Source organism: Malaya genurostris, chromosome 3, assembly GCF_030247185.1.
Source record: "Malaya genurostris strain Urasoe2022 chromosome 3, Malgen_1.1, whole genome shotgun sequence".
Classification (NCBI taxonomy): domain Eukaryota; kingdom Metazoa; phylum Arthropoda; class Insecta; order Diptera; family Culicidae; genus Malaya; species Malaya genurostris.
In genome coordinates, this window is record NC_080572.1 from 299865873 (window position 1) to 299887523 (window position 21651).

The 21651-nt window shown below is 36.9% G+C and overlaps 2 protein-coding genes across 4 annotated transcripts in view; one reads left to right on the forward strand and one right to left on the reverse strand.

Moving 5' to 3' along the window:
* Nucleotides 1-1682: 1682 nt before the first annotated feature.
* LOC131438442 (zinc finger protein OZF-like) lies at nt 1683-3823 on the forward strand. Of its 3 annotated transcripts, none has more exons than XR_009230939.1 (4): nt 1683-1901; nt 2009-2314; nt 2392-3156; nt 3221-3823. XR_009230939.1 is itself a non-coding variant. In XM_058608467.1 (4 exons), the coding sequence occupies exons 2-4, from the start codon at nt 2297-2299 to the stop codon at nt 3621-3623; spliced, it is 1212 nt and encodes a 403-aa protein (XP_058464450.1). In that variant the 5' UTR covers nt 1684-1901; nt 2009-2296; the 3' UTR covers nt 3624-3821. The 3 variants fall into 3 exon arrangements, 2 of the variants coding, with proteins under 2 accessions (XP_058464450.1, XP_058464449.1); XM_058608467.1 differs by having other exon boundaries at nt 1684-1901; nt 2009-2340; nt 3221-3821; XM_058608466.1 differs by having other exon boundaries at nt 1684-1901; nt 2009-2208; nt 3221-3815.
* Nucleotides 3824-10623: 6800 nt separating this feature from the next.
* The window catches only part of LOC131434714 (CYFIP-related Rac1 interactor B), a 95570-nt gene continuing 84542 nt past the window's right edge, over nt 10624-21651 (reverse strand). Inside the window, exons 2-4 of the mRNA XM_058601751.1 lie at nt 12708-12971; nt 12378-12640; nt 10624-12317 (exon numbers count right to left, since the gene is read on the reverse strand). Coding sequence (XP_058457734.1) covers nt 12053-12317; nt 12378-12640; nt 12708-12971 — 792 coding nt within the window. The 3' untranslated portion in view covers nt 10624-12052. The remainder of the gene's footprint in view (nt 12318-12377; nt 12641-12707; nt 12972-21651) is intronic.

Consider the following 21651-nt stretch of genomic DNA (forward strand, 5'->3'; position numbering starts at 1 on the left):
CGAAACGCTAGAATGTATGCCATTTTAGTTTCAAACGAAACGTGTATTCGAACATCATTCGTACGAACGAAATGTCCCATTCCCGTTTACGGACGAATAGACGAAATACCGTGGTTTCGATTCGTCAGTTTAATGTTGCGAATCAACCATTCGAACACATTGAAAAAAGTTTAACCGATCTCTAACAAAATTATTTTCGAATCTAAAGGTGATTTGTAATCAAATCATAAATTTGTGTTTTGCATAAATCACTTAGAAAGCATAGCAGTATAGTAAAATGCTGTTTTTTGTGGGGAGCCTTTGAATATATGCGAGGTTCAAAGTTTTTACGCATCAATTTTGCATCTATTAAGTACTTTATGGAAAATACGCCATGGGTAAACATGCTTTATTTTATATTAAATGCATGATTTTACCAATGAAATAAATATGTAGGCTATCGAAAACATGACAAAATTGCAAGAAAAATGCAACATATTTTTCGCAGATACTACTGATCGGACTGCTATTTCAAATGCTTTTTTTTACTTTGCACGAAGTTTAATTTGAAAATTTCATTTACCAACTGGAATAAAATTGGTCCTGAGTACGATATTTATTTATTATGTAGCATTCGCCACTTCCTTGATGCTTGGAATCTTCCTTAAAAAACTATCTGCGCCACCGATCCTTCTTTTGCACAGGAATCGCGTACGTACACGTTCGAGTGAAAACAAGAATGGCTTGTTCGCATTCGTTCGAAAGCATGTGTTCGTCGTATGGTCGATACGGACGTAAGCAAACATGATGATACAAAATCAGTGAAAAAACAAGTCAAATAACAAATGATATCAAAGATTTTTATTTACAACTCAAATCTGTACCAGAACTGATAATTTAAAGTTGGATGATCGTTGTTTTTATGCATGTACGATGTTTAAAAGTGTGATTGATTCGAACGTAAACGGGAATACGAATTTGCTATACTTTCGAACGTATCGCATACGGCCGTAAACAAGAATGAGGGTGAATATCATTTTAATGGACGTGTAATGGTGCAGTAATGACGAGATTTCTATCAAATTTGAAATACATCATTACTTAGTCATCATTAAAAATGACAAAAATAATGCTCGTGTAAAAGCCGCTATACGTTCATTAAAATCCCACCTTTTTTGAGAACGGCCAATAAGCCATCCATCAACATTCACTTTGAAGAGTAATTTCGAATGACTCGGCACTCGCTGAGAGTAAGTCATAATAGTGAACGGCAGAGAAAAGTTTTCTTGTTAAATTTAATACTCTATCTTTCATAGCTCGCTTGCAATTTCTTTCGAAAGTGAAAGTTGACAGGTGGTTTATTGGCCGTTCTCGCATGAAATCATATTATTTTTTAGTAATGACACTTTTAATGATCGTATAAGAGCCGCTTTTGGATGATGTCAGTGCACATTTCGACTAGTTTGAGTTTCGAAATAACAAAGGGTTACCTGTTGTTTCGGAGACGTCAAAGTATTCTAGAGTAGGTTTACATTAGGACGTAAGTATCAACGACAGATTCTCTGTTTTTCATGGATGCTAAAAGATGATTTATTTATATTCGTGCACGGAAACTAATTTTATACTTACCAGTTTGAAAATTGGATTATATGATGACTGATAAAGAAAATCAATCAAGTTACATTTTTACTTACGTCTTTTTGAAATTTCTTTCTAGTTTTATTGTGTCCGAATAACTGTAAACATCTAGGTAAACATTAACTTATAGTTTTTACTTATGCGGTACCGGATCAGGCAGAAACATGGATTATGCAAAAATTTGTCGTCTTTGTTGTGATAGTAATTGCCGGTTATATCCTATTCATGAAGCGCATGATGGTTATTCAATGAAACAAATCTTTAGCAACATTCTTCAACTGGAGGTAATAAGCATACTGTTAACGTTAGTAGCGTAACAAAATTCGTGTAACTAAACACTTAATTTTAAAAAACCTAAAAAAGTCGAATTTATTAATACACATTTTTTCAGCTCTCGGCTGACGATGATTTACCGCAACAAATTTGTGAATTGTGTCTTACTACACTGGTCAAAATGCATGAAACCATAGAGGCTTTTCGTGAAAACGAAAGCATGCTACGATTGCAAAAATGCGGTGAATTCGTGCAGGTTGACGTTGAAGAGGAGGTTCTCGAACACGAAAATGCGGTTCAAGATCGAGCAAATGAACTGTGCGTATTCGACTACACATTCATGTGGTTTATGAAAGTAAAAGTTCTCTTAATCATTGTTATGGGGGCGGGTATAGCGTGATGGGTGATGGCTAAGCCCACCTGGGTACGATTCTCAACTCTGCACATAGGGTCAGAAAACTTAATGGTTAAAACCTCTTAAAAAATTGTTTCATATTCCAGGCAAGTTGATGTCACCGGAGAGGACAACAAAAGTGACTTTGAACCAGACAACGAAGAGTTGTTACTATCCGATAGCGAAGATCTGTCAGAAGTAGAGGAAAAATATGCCAAAAAGCAACGTTTAAAGTTAAAAGAAAAGCGAGTGAATGGCGCACCGAAACGGAAATGCGGGCGTCCCAGAACCCGTTTTGAAGACCCAAATCGTCCCCGAGTAAACGATTTTAAATGCTATATTTGTAAAAGCAATTCATTTGGTACGCCTGAGGCTTTACTTTTTCATCTCGATTCTCACTTGGATAAACTGCCTTACACTTGTGCGGCTTGCGTTGTGGAGACGGTAGTCATAAATAAAGTGACGACGCTCAATATTCATATGAGAATGCACGAGAATCCCCATAAATGCCCCCATTGTGACCGGCGATATAGCAAAATACGGGCCATCGAAGCTCATATAAATACGTACCACCTGGGCGAAAACGCTCCATGTCCAACGACATGTGATCAGTGCGGTAAAGTTTGTTCCTCCGTTACTTCACTGAAACATCATCAAAGATTACACACTAACGGATTTGCTTGTGAAATTTGTGGTAAATTATGCCACGGGAAGCATAAACTCAGAAAGCATATCGAATTGACTCATGAGAAAGTAAAAAAGTTTGAATGCCATTTGTGTCATAAAATGCTCTCAACTCTGGCTGCTGTGCAGGCTCATATCAAGATAATGCATTCTACGAAGGAGGTGAAGTGCAAACACTGTGATAAAAGGTTAGACAACTGCAATTTTATTTAGAAATAGTGATCCGTATAGGTATTTTGACTCTTTTTGCAGCTACTCTTCAGAACTATCTCTTCGTTACCATCTGAAGAAACACGAACAGCATCCAGATGTAAAATTTTCGAGTGATTGGAAAAAATACTACGAAATCGTAGAATCTGAAGATGGCACCAAACTAAAAAAATGCAATTTATGTGGAACCGTATGTAAAGCCATTGCGCGACATATGCATTCGGTCCATTTCCCTACAGAGTATCGATGCGATCAGTGCGATACGGTATTCAAGGATAAAAAAGCATACGAGATTCACGTTTGGGTACATGAGCATGGTAAGGCCTACGAATGCCCGATATGTGGCAAGAAAACTTCCGAAAAAAGGAATTTAATTGCCCATTTGAAAACGAAAAAGCACCGAGATCATCCTTTAAGCAAATCGCTTGACTGGCTAGACAAATAAAGAGTTGAGGGTAGAGTGTACAGCCGGTATAGCCGAACCTGGGAAAGTGAGATGGAGAGTTCATTTTAGTGGGTACACCAAAGAAACAATACTGCAGAGAACTTATACCGTTTGAATAAACGTGAAAATCGTTGAAATAAAAAAAGACTCGTGTTATATTTTAACAGTTCCCTCATCATACACAGACCATGTAGCCAGTTTTTGAAACGCTGGTGATATCACAGTTCTAATAGAAGGCGACCGCTCAATGCCTTTTTTGCTATAGTAGCAAATAGCTACGCTTTTCGTCCCCCAGGGTACTTTGGGAAACCCTAATAATTTGCAATTCGAAGTAGAGTTCTTACCTAATCCAGTGTATGTAGAGAGGTTACCTCCATTTACGTATGACTCTTTTTACGGTGTAGAACCCACATGCTTTTTTCACGTTGTAAATTACTAATACTTTTTTCTCGAATCGTAAATTCGTGAAAAGAAGTTTTTACATAATCTGTAAACATAAGCTCTGACAACATACTTGTTGTATATTCTGGGAACAGATTTGTAGCAAAAACGCCGGCAAAGAATGTTTGTAGTTGAATTATATCACATTTTGGTGGGGAAAGGGTTCCAATCAGCTTTACAGCCCTGTCCAAAATGTGTTTCCCTCTCCGTTAGTTTGTATCAGGCCGAATCAGCACATGCGCGCCATATAAACGCCTTTTTCAATATGAGGAAATTATACTATTACCCAACAGTTTTTATTATTTTTTATGTTGGTTTTCTTACCTTTGGTCATTCTGTTTATATTCTGTTTTACCTTAATTCCAGTGGTTCTATTCAACTGTGTTTCGTAAGTGTCTTTTGTTGTCATTCTATTTTATTTACACTCCGTACTTTTGCTGATATGTTATTTTATTTCCTTAAATGTAAAAGTTAGTTGTATGCAGTGATGTTTTTATTCTTACCCATGTTCCATTTTGTATCTAAGATTTCCTAAGAGTGTTAATTAAATTAAATGGAGCTGAAACACATTTGTTCCTGCTTTTCTTGAATATCTTATCCTTTATTCCGAATTTCTTATTCATGCTCAGTCATCCATTTCCGAGAAAAGAAGAAAAAAAGGATTCGTGTTTTTTAATGACATCTTTGTAAGGCCTGTCATGATGGTTCGACGGAAAAGAACTAAGGCATGCGTTTTTATTTAAATTATATTGACACTTGGGACCCATTAGGTTTTGCATGAACATGACATAACCTCACAAAAATGAACAAAATGAATTAATTTTGACAGCTATCAGTGGTTTGTTTACAGTGGATAAGTTCATCGGAAGTTCATCGTTTGATTTCAAATTTTTCACGCTGCCTTACATGAAACGAAGGATCATCAAATTTAGCGATATGGATGCAGTTGAAAGCAAGCAAAATCACAAACTATCCGTATACGCACACTGATTGTCCCCCGCTGACAGAGCGAACGGAAACCTGCACTCAGTCTGAGGGCTTCAATCCACTTGTCTCTCCTTTTTTCATTTAACCTATTCATAAACAAATTTCTGCTTGGTAGTGGAAACGCAAACAGAGCAATTTTTTTAGTCCCTTTTACACGATTTCAACAAACACTTTTTGGTCATCTCCGAACTTTGAATCTTCATCTGAAAATCAAAACAAACCACTGATAGCTGTCAAAAGGTGAACTTGATTCATCGGCAGTTCATTGGTAGTTCATTCGAGTGGTCATCGTGCAAAACCTAATAAGTATTATTTCTGTATATACAGGGTCCGGCACTCGAAGTGTAACCAACTTCAGACCTTCGAGCCTGGCGTCAAGGTAAATGCGACATATTATCGGGAAAGTATTCTGGAGGTTGCTTTGAAGCCGTGGGCAGACAAACATTTCGGTGGCAAACCATGGACGTTTCAGCAGGACTCGGCACCGTCTCGCAAAGCTCGAGTGAACCAAGAATGGCTGAAAAACAACGTTCCGAACTTCATTACGTCCACACAATGGCTCTCGAATTCACCAGATGCGAATCCAATGGATTATTCTCTTTGGGCCATTTTGGAGAGCAAAGTCCGAACTAAAAGATACACCAGTCTCGAGGCGCTGAAAAAAGTTATTGTCCGCGAGTGGGCCAAAATACCTGCAAGTCACATTCGGGCAGCTTGCGATTCGTTTTTTGACCGTCTCAAGGCCATAGTCAAGGCAAAAGGTGGTCATATCGAGCAAAAGTGAATTGATTCTGAATTTTGTATTATTTTTACACATTTTGTACTTTGAATTAAGTAAAAGTAATTTTCCAAACTTAATTTATGGCCTTTTTAATTGGTTACACTTCGAGTGCCGGACCCTGTACACACAAAAACACATGCATACATACCTACATGTATTCCACACGCAAGTATTACAACACTGAGTTACTATTTCTACTCTAATAGATCCTAACTAAAATTAGTGTGCCAATTAGGTTTTGCACGAACATGCCATAACCTCACAAAATGAACAGAATGAACTTTTTTTGACAGTCGACGTGTACTTGTTTACAGTTTAAAAGTTCATCAGAAGTTCATCGTTCGAATGTAAAAATTGCAAGTCGCCTCACACTCAACAGATTCATACATATATCGCTCCTTGATGCTGGGAACATATACAGGGCAATCTTTTTAGTTATTTTCACTGTGACATACGTTTCAAACAGGCACTTTTTCGTCATTTTTCAATTTTTTACTTGCAGCCGTAAAACAAAACAAGTACACGGCAACTGTCAAAGATGAACTTGATTCATCGGCAGTTCATTTGTGTCGTCATCGTGCAAAACCTAATTAGGTTTTGCACGATGACGACACAAATGAACTGCCGATGAATCAAGTTCATCTTTGACAGTTGCCGTGTACTTGTTTTGTTTTGCGACTGCAAATTAAAAATTGAAAAAATGACGAAAAGGTGCCTGGTTAAAACGTATTCCACAGTGAAAATAACTAAAAAGATTGCCCTGTATGTGTTTCCAGCATCAAGGAGCGATTTATTTATGAATCTGTTGAGTGTGAGGCGACTTGCAATTTTTATATTCGAACGATGAACTTCTGATGAACTTTTAAACTGTAAACAAGTACACGTCGACTGTCAAAAAAAGTTCATTCTGTTAATTTTTGTGAGGTTATGTCATGTTCGTGCAAAACCTAATTAGGTTTTGCACGATGACGACACAAATGAACTGCCGATGAATCAAGTTCATCTTTGACAGTTGCCGTGTACTTGTTTTGTTTTGCGACTGCAAGTTAAAAGTTGAAAAAAATGACGAAAAAGTGCCTGCTAAAAACGTATTCCACAGTGAAAATGACTAAAAAGATTGTCCTGTATGTGTTTCCAGCATCAAGGAGCGATAAATGTATGAATCTGTTGAGTGTGAGGCGACTTGCAACTTTTACATTCGAACGATGAACTTCTGATGAACTTTTGAACTGTAAACAAGTACACGTCGACTGTCAAAAAAAGTTCATTCTGTTCATTTATGTGAGGTTATGTCATGTTCGTGCAAAACCTAATAGTCATCTCATTAGTAGAGTCACCATGTTAGTTTAGCGATCACTCGACTTTCAATAACGAATATCCTTGTTGTATATTCTGGGTACGAATATCGAAGCTAGAAATCTTTCAGTTCCTAAAGCTCAAACTAAATTAAATTCTCCTATCATCGATGACAATCTTCAACTACTCATTCGGTTGAAGAATGTTGGTGACGACAACATCAACGTTCTCGTGATCCTGCTATGAAAAACATAGTTAAGGATTTACAAAAAGAAATTAAACATAGATTTACTCTTTTGCGAAATGAAAATTTCGCTAAAGAAGTTGAACAAATTAAACCTTATTCTAAACCTTTCTGGAAACTTTCTAAGGTCCTTAAGAAACCTCAGAAACCAATTCCTGCTCTCAAGGAAGGAAATCAAATACTTCTTACAAATGGCAAAAAGCTCAAAAACTTGCTCAACAGCTCGAGGGTGTCCACAATTTTAATTTGAACGTTGTGAGTCCTATTGAAAATGAAGTCTCACTGAAATATGAGCATACTTCAACCCAAGTGTTATCACAAGATGACATTATTGAGACGAATTTTGATGAAATTAAATCAATTATTAGGAAACTTAAAAACATGAAGGCTCCTGGTAATGATGGAATTTTTAATATTATTATTAAAAATCTTCCCGATGTTGCCTTGAGACTCCTAGTGTTTTTCATTAGCTTACTTCCCAAAAAGATGGAAAAACGCTAAAGTAATTCCTATCCTCAAACCTGATAAAAACCCAGCAGAAACATCAAGTTATCGACCAATTAGCTTACTTTCTTCTATCAGTAAACTTTTTGAAAAAATTATCTTGTTGAGAATGATGTCTCATATAAATTAGAATTCAATTTTTTTACCAGAGCAGTTTGGATTTCGTCATGAACATTCAACTACTCATCTACTACTTGTCAGAGTAACGAACATGATAAAAGCAAATAAATCTTCTGGGTTATCCACTGGAGTTGCTCTTCTAGACATAGAAAAAGCATTCGACAGTGTTTGGCACAAAGGTTTAATAGCAAAAATGTCTGATTTCCAGTTTCCTATTTATTTGATCAAAATGATTCAAAATTATTTAACTGATCGTACTCTTCAGGTTAGCTATCAGAATTGTAAATCTGAATTGCTACCCGTACGAGCCGGTGTTCCTCAGAGTTCGAGCGTAGCTCCAATCTTGTACAATATTTTCACTTCTGATCTTCCAAATCTACCCGTTGGTTGTCAGAAAACGCTATTCTGTGACGACACAAGTCTGTTAGTCACAGGTAGAAATCTAAGAGTGATCTGCAGTCGCCTACAAAGAAGTTTTAATATTTTCAGTGATTATCTGTCAAAATGGAAAATTAAACCAAATGAAGCTAAAACGCAATTAATTATCTTTCCTTAAAAGTGAAGAGATTCTTTTCTTAAACCAAACAATAATCACACTCTCAAATTGAATGGCTTGGAATTGACATGGTCTGATCAAGCTAAATACTTAGGTTTAACGTATGACAAAAAACTCACTTTCGAGGATCAGGAGAAAGAGAACGCTGCAAAGGATTCAGAATAAAATTCTGAAAATGATTTTGAAGCGTCCTCCCTGGTTTAGTACAAATGAGTTACACAGACTCACAAATATAGAACCATTAGATGTAATGTCACATAATATTATAAGCAAATTCCGACAAAAATCGATGCAATCTTCAATAAAATCGATTCGCTCTCTATAAAAGTTAGTAAGTTAGTATATAAGTTCCTTTTCCCCATTACACAATACTAATAGGTTTAGTATTTTCCCTGCACAAAAATCTCAGAATTGCGGAAGCAAATGATTTCCTCATGGTAATAACCAAATCATATATACCTTATGATAAAAAAAGAACCGGAATTTGATTAAAAAACGCAAAATTTCAAATTTCTTTATTGTCGCATTCAAAGTACTCTCCTCCTGCGGCAATACATGCATGCCAACGCTTGATCCAATTTTCCATACAAGTTTTATAGGCCGCCGAAGGTATGGCCTTTAGTTCACGCAGCGAATTCTCATTTATGGTCTCTATGGTCTCAAAACGCAATGGCAATTTGAGTCTGGGGAAGAGGAAAAAGTCACACGGGGCCATATCTGGAGAGTACGGTGCTTGGTTGATGATATTGGTTGAGTTTTTGGCCAAAAACTGCGACACAAGCAACGCTGTGTGAGCCGGCGCATTATCGTGAAATTCAACTTTTTTGACACCAACCGAGAAGCGACGCGTTTCAAACCCAAAACATCAGTTAAAATGTGTTCGGCTGATCCATAAGAGATGCCCAACAACACAGCAATCTCTCTAATCGGTACAGAACGATTTTGCAACACGACTAGCTTTGCCAATTCAATGTTTTTTCAGTAACAGATGTTGTTGGGCGGCCAGGGATCTCATCATGATCCAAGCTTGTACGACCACCTTTGAAGCGTTTATACCACTCGTATGCCTGTGTTTTTCCTAGACACGATTCACCAAAGGCCTTTTCTAACATTTTCAACGTTTCGGAACACTTAAATCCATTTGCAACACAAAATTTGATGCACGCACGTTGTTCTAAATTTTCATCCATTATAAAAATCGCCACACGAAAATTTTTCAACTTCTTTGTATAGACGCCAAACAAAAACTAATCGTACGATATGCGTCAAAATTTTACAGAATGTGTATAAAAGTGTTGCCAATGTTGAGAGAATAAAAGTTTACCGATTGGACAAGCGCGGGAATTTTAAAATGAAAATTCCGGTTCTTTTTTGATCATAAGGTATAATAGGGATGAAAAGTCACCACTTGTGACTGAACACCCAACTTAAATCTTAATAATTTAATTTTAACTCATATTCCATAAAATAGTTTAAAAAAAAAAGCAATCAGCAGATGAGCGCTGAGTGCACATTAAATATTACAACCCACTGAGAGACGATTTGTGGGTTGTGATTTGATTTGTTTGTACATCAACACATTGAATCAGATTTGTATGACACTGTCTCGTTTGTATTCCCCATCCACCAGAGTTGCCATGGGCGGCTAACGTTCGAATCGATGCCATTTCAATCCAATTCTCAAGAGATGTTCTCGTATGCTGGAATACGCATTCAGTTCAGTAGCCAGTTGTGTTTAGCTCGAGACATGAAATTCAATCGTTTATGGTATACATCACGCTATGGGGCGACACCTAGAGTGACTACAATCAAAGTGACGACAGCTGTTCGTTTGGAATGACAGCTACCAGTTCCAAACGAGCAAACGACCTGTCAATTCAATGTAAGGCTAATGGAATGTTCTGAATTGTTGCCAACATTACGGATGATAAGTCGTCACTCTGGTTATAGACTTATGTATATTATACTTTTTTGAGAGCAGCACCAGGACACCACATCTCACTCCCAGTGATGCCAACTCTCCCCCAGAAGGTTTCAGAAGGTATTCTTCAAGAAAGTAACTAAAACTGCATTCTTTTGTCATTGTTTGAATTTTATTCTCGACTTTGACTTTGGTATCTTTGACCACCTTTCAGTTCACAGAAAACTCCGTTGCGTTGCGGAGTCATATTCGAGCGAACAGTAATTACGATGTTAACTATTACCATTTGCTCGCGTTGATCGCTAGCGTACTTCTATAAATGTGTCGGTTGTCTTTCATACTTTCTGATTGGTTTTGATCGTTAGATGCGTTTCGCCCACGGAGTGTCTAACAGGAGGCAAAATTTTTACTGCAATCGAGATTTTGTTTTTCTTCTGTTGCTTCTAGTGATCGTCTACTACATTTACGTCCCGGCCGCACCTTCAAGTGCAGCTATCACTGGGGAAGGTTCATCTGTCTGTTCAATGCACAAATCAGTTAAAGTGTGAACACATAAACTAATCCTGTAGCTTCTGCTAATTGATTTACATCTTTGTTTTCATTTTGATTGGTTTGGTTTCTGTTACATGTGTGATGCGGGAAAATATATTGATCGGTATTCGGTAAACTGTTTTGAGGTGTTTTTTTCTTCTTTAAATTGTCTTGTAAAGAGGAACACAGCTTGGTTGTTCTTTTCATCTATTTTTTTCTTGCAGTTTTGTGTTGTATCTCGGTTTTCTGTTTTTTTGTTCTTCCGGAAGGGAAGTAATTAATCCGTTAATGAATTATAGTAGGTCGAATTTTCTAAATGTTAAGTGGATCCAATTTTCACAAATAAGTGTGCGCCCCGAAAAAAACTCCTTCAAGTCATGTTGCGATAATCTCAAAATATTTGTTCTATACAACAATTATTTAGCTTAATAGATTTCTCTTCACAGTTTTTATTGTTATTAGGCGATAACAGTGTAGTGATGAAAAAAGTTGATAGGTTTTTACTTGCCCCTACAATCTAGGCTCGTTTTACTTCTTTTTTAGTGCTTTCTCTGTTCTGATTCATTCACTTTACGTCTCTTTCTTTATTATAGGATTTATTGTATAATTTATAACTTCGTGTGTTGCTACTAAATCGAAATAGTTTTGTATTCAGTTAGTATAAATGTAAAGAAGTTTTATTTTATCTATCAAAGCAAGTAAATGGAACAAAACAGGCATTTATTTCTATTCGCTTGACAATGAGTTGAATGCACTTTGATTCATTTTGTTGGATTTATACAGTAAATTTAAGTTATATATTAACTAGATAAATTTTCTCACATCCACTTAACCGTTTATTTGTAATATTAAATTAGATTTATTACGAGTCATTTCGATATTTAAGTTATTTCTCTAAAAAACACGAAAACATAACCTTACCAAAAGAAAGGATCGTGATATAACTTAAAAAAAATGCTAAATTTAAATAATCTGCAGCAGAATTGTGTACAACAAAAAACACACAGACACACACAACTACTGCTGTCGCGTCGGGGGATAGGGAACTTTAGGCCGCCAGCAGATTCCGTATGTTTTTCGGTGTATTTTCCTCGTTCAGATGTTTGGTGGTGTACCGCAGAGCGTTGAGCAGGGGTTCCGCCTTGATCGCGGGTTGCGCTTGCAATAACCGAACGCAACCTTTCACATCGACATGGGCACCGCGCGCGAAGGCTCCTACCGGGTGGACGTGATCGTACAGTATCACCAAACCGACCATCACTCGCAGCAACAGCAAGTGCGTTTCTTCCCGCTCGATCTGTGCCAGGAGTTTACTGCAATTAGAGAACAGAAAATGACTCATCCAGTACGGCAATGAAAAAAGCAATACTCACGGGTTCTCTAGCATCCGAAGGCACACTTTGGCCATTGTGCCGAGTGTTTCCGTCGTGTTGTCCACATTGTCGGAATTATCCTGAACGAACTTCGATGTCGCTTCACTGAGCACCTTGAGCATGGGGGTGGCATGAGCATAAAACAGAGACATTCGATTCGCCAGTTCCGTGCTGACGATTAATTCGTTGCTTTGGTCTAACCGCTGTCGACTGGCGATCCGCCGGTAGTAGCTGAAATCATTCTGAATTGCGGGGGTTTTCATCTGAAAGCAACGATTGACAGCCGTTAGTGTCGAATATTTAGATTGTATTTGCCGTGGCGGGGCTCACCTTGTACTCGTCAAATTTTAACACAAACTCTAGGATCTCCGCCAGCTGCTTAACGAGAGCCTGCTGTGTTTCCAGGTGTTGTGTGGGATTCAGGCGGCCACCGACTAGCTGACCCAGCAGCATCGGTACTATCCGTTCCAGTTCGAGCGAGTGTTCGTAGCAGCGCTTCAATTTCTCCACCAGCGGTATCACAATGTTCCACGCCTTTTCCTGACACTCGGGCGAAGGATCGGCAATGGCTTCGCGGATTTCCTTGCCAGCACCCTGAAATAAAAAGCATTACAGTGAAAAGCTATTGTCATTATTTAACATGTCATTTTTGATCTAGTAGTCCGTTGACTTCATCATTTTGTTAATAGTAAAAATGCCTTTCGCTTGTCATTCGAATAGTCTCATTCTAACATTGAAGATAATTCCTGTCACAAATTTTGGAAGATTGATTCGGTTTGGCCACGAAAGCGGACTGCAGCACTAACGTCGCACTTCCGACAACATTTTCGAAAACAAAGTATCAGTAATAATACATTTGAGCTTGACTTCAAGTCAACGTTATTCGGTATATGAATTTTATAATTAAATAATATTTATTTAACTAAGCTTCGTATACCGTTTGATGATTTGGACATTAGTCATTTGTTGAAAATCCATCGGTTGTTTCAATAACATTTATGGCTATATGTGAGTAAAATGAAATATGAGAGTGCTTGAACTTTGTTAGATTTACTCCAACAAAGTACAGAGTAAGGCAATGAGAAATCCGATAATTTAGCCAAATGTGGAGCTCTCGAGGGTGAGACCGGTTACGTTCAACGAATACTATAGCGCTTCTCATCAAAGGACTTGGAAGCTTTTTGGGATAGGGATAATCTGGGTCGGTGGATGCACTCTATTATTCGCAAAATAACGACAAAGGCATGGTTCGGGGGGCTGGATGCGAGTAGGGATTTCATTCTTGTGATGTCTGGAGTCTAGAGACTATAGTAAAATCAGGCAAACCAATCCTTGGGACCTTTCTAATTGAACTGTTGGATTGAAAATGTCGATTACTAGCTGACCCGTCGAACTTCGTTTCGTTCAAAAGTTAATTGTTCGAAGATATATCACCAAAAATTAATGTGAAATAAACGATATAAAAAAAAAATTAATGTGAAAATGTGAAATATTTTTGTTAAACAAAAATTGAACAAATGGACAGATTGTCATCATTGTCATTGTCATGGGGTTGGCAGCATACAAAGCATTCTGAATGGTCCGTTTTTAAAGAACTACTCGTACTTGAATGTTCATCCGACGTAACAAAATAAACTTTGAAGCAGTTCCTTGTACACAAATTTGAACATTCTTCAAAGAATATGAAATAGGTTATGGTAATCATCTTGAACATTGATATCTAATTGCCACTTATTGTGTGCGCTTAGTCTAATCTAAATCATTAGAAAGCAAAATGCAAGGAAAAACTCTCACTTTGACCTTAGCGCTTCTGCAGCACAGTCTTTCCATTGATTCATTTAAAAATTTTCTGATTTGTTAAACTCGCATCCGTGATGACTCCATTGAACACAATTCATCAACTGGTAAATGATATCAGAAGTTTTTCTCCTGCCTACGGCAGTTTTCTAGAACAATTATAGTTAGTGACGAATTACATGGAACAAGTATGCATGTGAAATCTCCACACAAAACAACTCGTAGCTCTTCAAACTATTTTTTCAACGATCTAGTATTTTATTCTTCAACGGCCAAACACTTATGCAACTCGTTATGCGCCAAACACCTATCGACGACTTTTTCAACGGAAAATTCCATTGTCTATACAAAACAACTTTATGGATTTTTTCGGTGAATTTTTATAATTTTTTTGATGTACGAACCCGATGGGGGGTAAAAACTGCTAAAACAAAAAAGAATCATCTAAATCCGTTCTTACGTAATGCGATTACAAATAATGATCTCTGCATTTTTATATATTATTGCCTTTCTCATATAGAAAGGTTATGCAATCACTGTGAAAACCGACTTTTGAACAGAGGCCCGGCGGGCCAAGTGTCATATACCATTCGACTCAGTTCGTCGAGGACGCAAAATGTCTGTGTATATGTGTGTCTGTGTGTATGTAACGTTTTTTTGCACTAACTTTTCTCGGAGATGGCTGAACCGATTTTCACAAACTTAGATTCAAATGAAAGGTCTTGTGGTCCCATACAAAATTCCTGAATATTATTTGGATCCGACTTCCGGATCCGGAAATATAGGGTAAAGTGAGTTAAAAATTGTATACCATCACTGATAATGGGGAATAACCTTAAAAAAATGTCTAAATCGACCTCAAATCTTTTTCACCTGATAGATTTTATCAGTAGACGGTCAAACAAACCGATTTCGGTTATTCTTTTAAGAATCAAAAAATAATAATTTGGAAGAATGCCACAGTATTATAATTTATATATGATAGTATGATTGATATGAGAAAGGCATCATTACACCACTAGGTGGATTAAGACAGATTTTGTTGTCTTGTTCCACCTCAATAGCTCGAAAAACCCCATGGGACTGATCCTTGTAGTTTTTTATAGTTGTTGACACCTTGGCATAACTGTGCGTTTCAAAATGTTCTATGGGGCAAGAGTGGCTTTCATCTGAGACCAAGTATGTTAAAACTAGTTCAGCAATTTCGGAGAAAAGTGAAAGGATATTTTTGTCACATACAGACGCAAATAATCTCACTAGGTTTGCTCGGAGATGGCAGAATCGACAATTGACAAATAGAGGTTCAAATGGTCTCGTGGTCTCATACGGAATTCCTCAATTTCATCCGGCTTCGACTTCCGGTTCCGGATTCACAGGGTAAAGTGAGTTAAACATTTCATACTTTCACTTGAAGCTGCGAAACAAAAAACGTATAAAATTTTTATAACTGGTCATTATCAGTAAACGGCCAATTGAACCGATTCCGGCTATCCTGGCTCTCGGTTTTCGATTCCGGAAGCACCGGTGTACATAATCTACCTAGTGATGTGATAATGCCTTACTCTTGGCATTTCAATAAACTCATTAAAACATTTGAATTTTGAAATTTCCGAAATCGAAAACTTTTTATTCAAATGCCGAAAGTATTAGAATTGCATGAAACGTCGAGATGGTTAGTATCATCTTGAAAAAATCGACTTTCTGGGACTTCCTAAATCCATTTTTTTTCTAATCCAAATGCCTTAGCATTGTCTGAAACTTAGAGATCCTAGTGTCATCTCGATTTTTTTAAATATTCGATATTGTCTTTCTCATATAGAAAGGCTATGCAATCGTTGTGAAAACCGACTTTACAACCATATACCATTCGACTCAGTGTGTGTATGTATGTGACAAATAATGTCACTCACTTTTCTCAGAGATGCACAGTTCGAAAAAATCTTGTGATTTTACATCTTATGAGATGCACATAAGTGAAGCGTCGTATTTCACAAAAATTTATATTCAAGAACATGTAAAATTGTGTGATTTGAAAACTACATGGATTGAACTCGAATGAAATAAAAAACAAAAATCAACGGCAACAGGACTTGAACCTAGAAATATTAGATCACAAAGCACATCGATTAATCGACTGAACCACAGAAGCACTTATGAGCTTATTAAATAATTGATACATATAAATCCATACTGCGGTAATTGGTAGCTGAGCGCAAATTACAGTCGTAGAGTGTAAAATTTTGTGCGCGTGGAATATTGCGTCATTTGAAAAATCAAGTACACACTTAAAACTTTTTACATCTTATTAGATGCACATAAATGGAGCGTCGCAGTTCACGCATATTTACCTGGAAGAACATTTGATATTGTGTCTAAAACTCCATGACATGAAATTCATTAAAAAAAAATTGTACCAACCCCCACCGCGACTTGAACCGAGAATCATTGGATCGCAAGTTCGTCTGATAATCGAATGAGCCACAGAAGCATGCATCTGCTTGACCGGTAGAAGGTGCATTTGAATTCATACAGTCGCACCTGCCAGCAGAACGCAAGTTACAGTCGAAACCAGTAAAATTCAAGCTCATCTAACATTAAGTCATTACAAATAAAATTTTCCGTCATTTGACATATTAAGTCTTTATGAATTACATCGTATGAGGGATTAAGTCACCTGTAAAATTCAAATTTGTTTAGAGTGTAGTTATGAATTATATCGTTTAAAGGTTTATGTCACATGTAAAATTCATAATTTTTTTCTGTGTGGCTGAACTTATTTTCACAAACTTAGATTCAAATGAAAGATCTTATGGCCTCACACAATGCAAATGTGCAAATTTATGAAAAAAATTTTTCACACATTTCTTAACCGATTTTCACAAACTAAAAAACAAATAAAAGGTCTTGAAATTCTTTAAAATTAGTGAAAATTTTCAATTTCATGGGTATTTTTCACAAGCGATGGCGAAACGTGGTGCAAATTGTTATTAAGCTTATTGTTAAATTCATCTAGTTTGTAGATCTTGTTAGTTAGTGAATATATAAAACTTCTTTTCGACCCCGGTTTCCGCTTCCGAAAGCACCGATAATAGTAAAGAAAAGCTTAAAAACGGAACTCACTTGGATTTCTCAGCAACAGTTAAACCGATTTTCACGAATCATGATTCAAATTTAAGCTTTAAGTCTATAAAAATATACTGTGCAATTTCATCCTGATCCGTCTTTCGGTTCCGAAATTATACGGTAATGAGTGTCAAAACATTCAAACAGTTATTTAAAATGACGATGCAAAACTAGTGAGCGACGGTACGTGTGGCTTTGCTCCGTTCGCAGCTTGCTTTGTTCAAAGGGTGCAGGGTTGCCACATTTCAATCTATATTTTTCATTTGAAAAATATGTGAATTTGTAAATCGATTCTTGTTAGTATTATCACAAAGTCATCATTTTCTATTAAAGTATACTTACTACCTTTCTCATATAGAAAGATTATGCAATCACTTGGACAATTTACTAGTGAAAGTTGGCCCAGACGGCTAAGTGTTCTATATCATTCGACACAGTTCATCGAGCTGTGTCAAATAATGTCATACATGAAATAAAAAATCTCATAGTCCCATAGGTTGCTATTGAATTTCATCATGCTTTCTTAGGGTAAAGTGTGTTTAAAATTGCACACACATTCATTTAGCGACGATGCAAAAGAGGGTAAAATTCTTCTAAATTTAGCTCAAACCTGTTTTAATTTATTGGCTGTATTAGTTACTTAATAAACGAACCGACTTCGGCTATACTGGTTCCAAGCTTCCGGTTCCAGAAGTACCGGAAATAGTGGTCTAAAACGCTTAAACGAAACTCACTCAATTTTCTCAGAGATGATTTGATCGATTTCCACAAACAGGCTTAAATAAACAGGCGTCCCGATCTGACTTCGGTTTCAGATCTATAGGGTAAAGTGTGTTTAATCATTTAGTACGATGCAAAATAAAGAAAATAATATTAATAATTTGACATAACTTTTTACAAATTTAAAAGGTTATGTTAGTTCATACCCGAAGAAAGTTTATTTTTTGATTCAAGATTGAATTTTTTTTACAGAATCTTCTTTTGAAAATATAAGTAATGTGGGACAAGCATCATTACACCACTACGTGGATGAAAAAAAGTTTTTTTTTATACCAAATGTCTTTGAATTACATGAAGCATCAAGATTATGTGCTATCTCAAATTTTTTTTTCAAGAATCTTGATTCTGAAACTTAGAAAAATCTTGAGATTTCCGAAATCGAATTTTGTGTTAACGACTGTCTTAGAATTGGATGAAATCTTTTCGAGATAACACTAGATTTCCATGTTTCATGTAATTCAAAGACATTTGGCATGATTTTTTTTCGATTTCAGAAATCTTAGTAACAGAGTCGATTTTTCAAAAAATAAAAAAAAAACGAGATGACACCAGATCTCGATGTTTCATGCAATTCCGAGACTTTTGGCATCGAAAACAAAATTTTCGATTTCGGAAATTTCATGAATGGTATTTTTCAATATCGAGAATTTTCAAATTTTGACCGCTGGGTGGCACTCAGCGAGTTATATATCATTTGTATAGAGAAAGGAAAAACGTATTTTCCGGTGGAAACGCTTCACTTGAGAAATGGATTAATTTACCGAAATTCAACACCATGCCAGTTATCCTTTTCATTCACAAGAATGAATAAAGCAGTGAAGAAAATCTGCTGCTTTTCCATCGGAAGGACCATGAGATTATTAATGTTCGAACACACGGCTACTTTAATAAGAGTCTAGTATTTGGGAAACAGTTTATTTTCACGAGTACATAGATCAAAATCCATTGCCGGTACCATGATTAAAAATCATAAAATCTCGAATAATGCCTATCATGAATTATAAGTCATGATTTCATGAATAAAACGATTGATATCATGAACAATAACCCATCTTCTATGAAAATTTTCATGATATCAATCATTTTGCTCATGAAATTTCATGAGAAGACATGGTTTATGATTTCATGTTCTAAAAATCATGGTACCGGCAATAGATTTTTGTCCGTGTAGACAATTTGTTTTCCGAATATTCGCCTTAAAGCTTAAAATAATCGAAAATTTGTTGCCAAAGTTTGAGTATATAATGGGTATTGAGATGGTGTAGATAATGTTACTACCCATTATGAACTTAAAAAAAGTAATCGACTATTTGCCTAAAATTTGGGTGGTAACCAAATTTTTTTCCTGCCTAATTTTGGGTAGCTTACAGAAAAGCTCCCCACTTTTTCCTAAAAAAAAGAAAACTTGATTTTCAGTGTAGATTGCGATATGCACCAAAGAGCTGTCAACGGAGTAGTGACAAAATTTTCCTTTTTCATTTATCTAGTCGCCGATAAGTCGGCTATAAAACGGGATCAGTATTTATTTTTCACGTTAAATGGCAGAAAATAGCTCCTCTTCGCAGTCAGCCCCCGCTATCAATTTGCATACGTACTGGTGGTTTCCAGTTGCTAACTCGGTCTCAGAAAAAAGGGGGTTATTCGAATCGTTACGCCCCCATAACATTCGATACGATACCGAACATAGTGTTTGTAGCTTTTACAACCTCGCTGATACGATAAACTTTCGATAAGAGCGCACAGCTCGTATGCAAAAGATAGAGACCATCTTCAACTGCTAGTTAGTTAGAGCGTGAATAAAAACGAGGTACGGAGCCAACCCAAATAGTAACGTATGCATGTATGGGAGCACTATTATGCTAATAGCTTTTGGATCGCCCAAAAATAGCCGTTTATTTCGGTAACACCGCAAGCCTTTCGGTTCCATTTCAATGATTACGAATTAGGCGTGATGCTGTGGAAAATTTGTTTTGTGGATTTAAATTTATTTACAATAAATTGTTCGTTGAAAGCTAATAATCGTTTATGACGTCATTTAATAGCATTAACCTACCTGTGCTATGCATTTTCCCATCTCATTTTCAGCGATTTCGAAAATATGGACCATTCCGTCGAATGCCTATGTTTCAAGTTTCATTTTGGTATTGGAAATGCCGTCCCAAATTTGTTATGAGTTGTCATGGGAAGCGAAGCGAGCATCAGAGTTCAGGGAATTTCCAATGTATCCCCGATATATTTCATGCAGTCTTTTTAATCATGTCTACTAAAGAGTATCCCATTTTAGTTTCGACCTCAATAAAATGACTATTTGGGTACGCTGTTCGCCAACTTCAGTTGCCATTCATCTCTAAAGCATCCCGTATTACTTTCCCATCATTTTTTCCGGTTCCATTCAGCAATCGCTCAATAGTTTTCAATCGAATGAAATTTCGGGAAATTTTGTGGATCCTTTTCGATGAAATCAGGATACCACAAAAAAGTCTCTCCAAAGCAAATCTGACCAAAACTTCAAAGGGTGTTTGTATGCTTCGATGAATAGTAAAGCATGCTTCATTTAGAATTGGAACAAACTTTTGTTTATATTGTGGAGCTCCTGGTGGACGGATTTGGGAGCTCTTGGCGCCCACGTGTCGGGAAATTTGTCAGCTTCACGTATTTTTGACATTCCGCAAATCGACTGTACTTTGAAAACAATCAACATGGGAGCCGAAAGAAGGGAAAAAAATTGTGCACAGTTATTTAGAAAGTCCATTGTGGTCTGCATCTAGGCTAGCTGAACAGCTGAAATTGCCCAGAAATACCGTATGGCGCGTAATCAAACGATATAAGGAAACATTGAAGATGATTCGGAAGCCTCAAGCCAATTGTCGGAGTGGAACTGTCGACTGGAAACTGCGTGGTAAGATTTTGAAGACGATTAAAAGGAATACTAGTCTGTCGGACCGTGATTTGGCCAGAAAATACGACGGAAGGAATCAAGTCGTATTGAGCTAGCAAACAGCCAAATCGGACCATAAAACAGAATAGTGTGGTCAAAATTCGTGCTCGGAAACTTTATGACCAGGTGCTGACCAAGTTCGACGGGTGTCTTCTGATGGACGATGAAGGCTGTCAAGGCTGACTTCGGGCAAATCCCAGGTCAAAAATTTTACTTGGCAACGGCTCGGGGGATGTTCCAACCAAATTTAAATTTGTTTTTGCCGACAAATTTGCAAGAAAGTTTATGATTTGGCATGGCATTTGCAGCTGTGGCAAACAAACAAAAGTTTTCGTTACAAATAAGACAATGACATCGAAACTATATCGATCCCACGATCATCCCGTAATGTTTTGGCGAGATTTGGCAAGCTGTCATTACAGCAAAGTCGTTCAAGAATGGTATGCAGAGAAAGGGGTTCAGTTTGTTCCGAAAAACCTTAACCCACCCAACTGCCCCCAGTTCCGCCCTATTGAGAAATACTGGGCAATTATGAAGAGGAGACTCAAGGCAAAGGGAAAGGTTGTCAAAGACATCAATTAGATGACGACCTGGTGGAATAAGATAGCTAAAACGATGGACGAAGAAGGTGTGCGC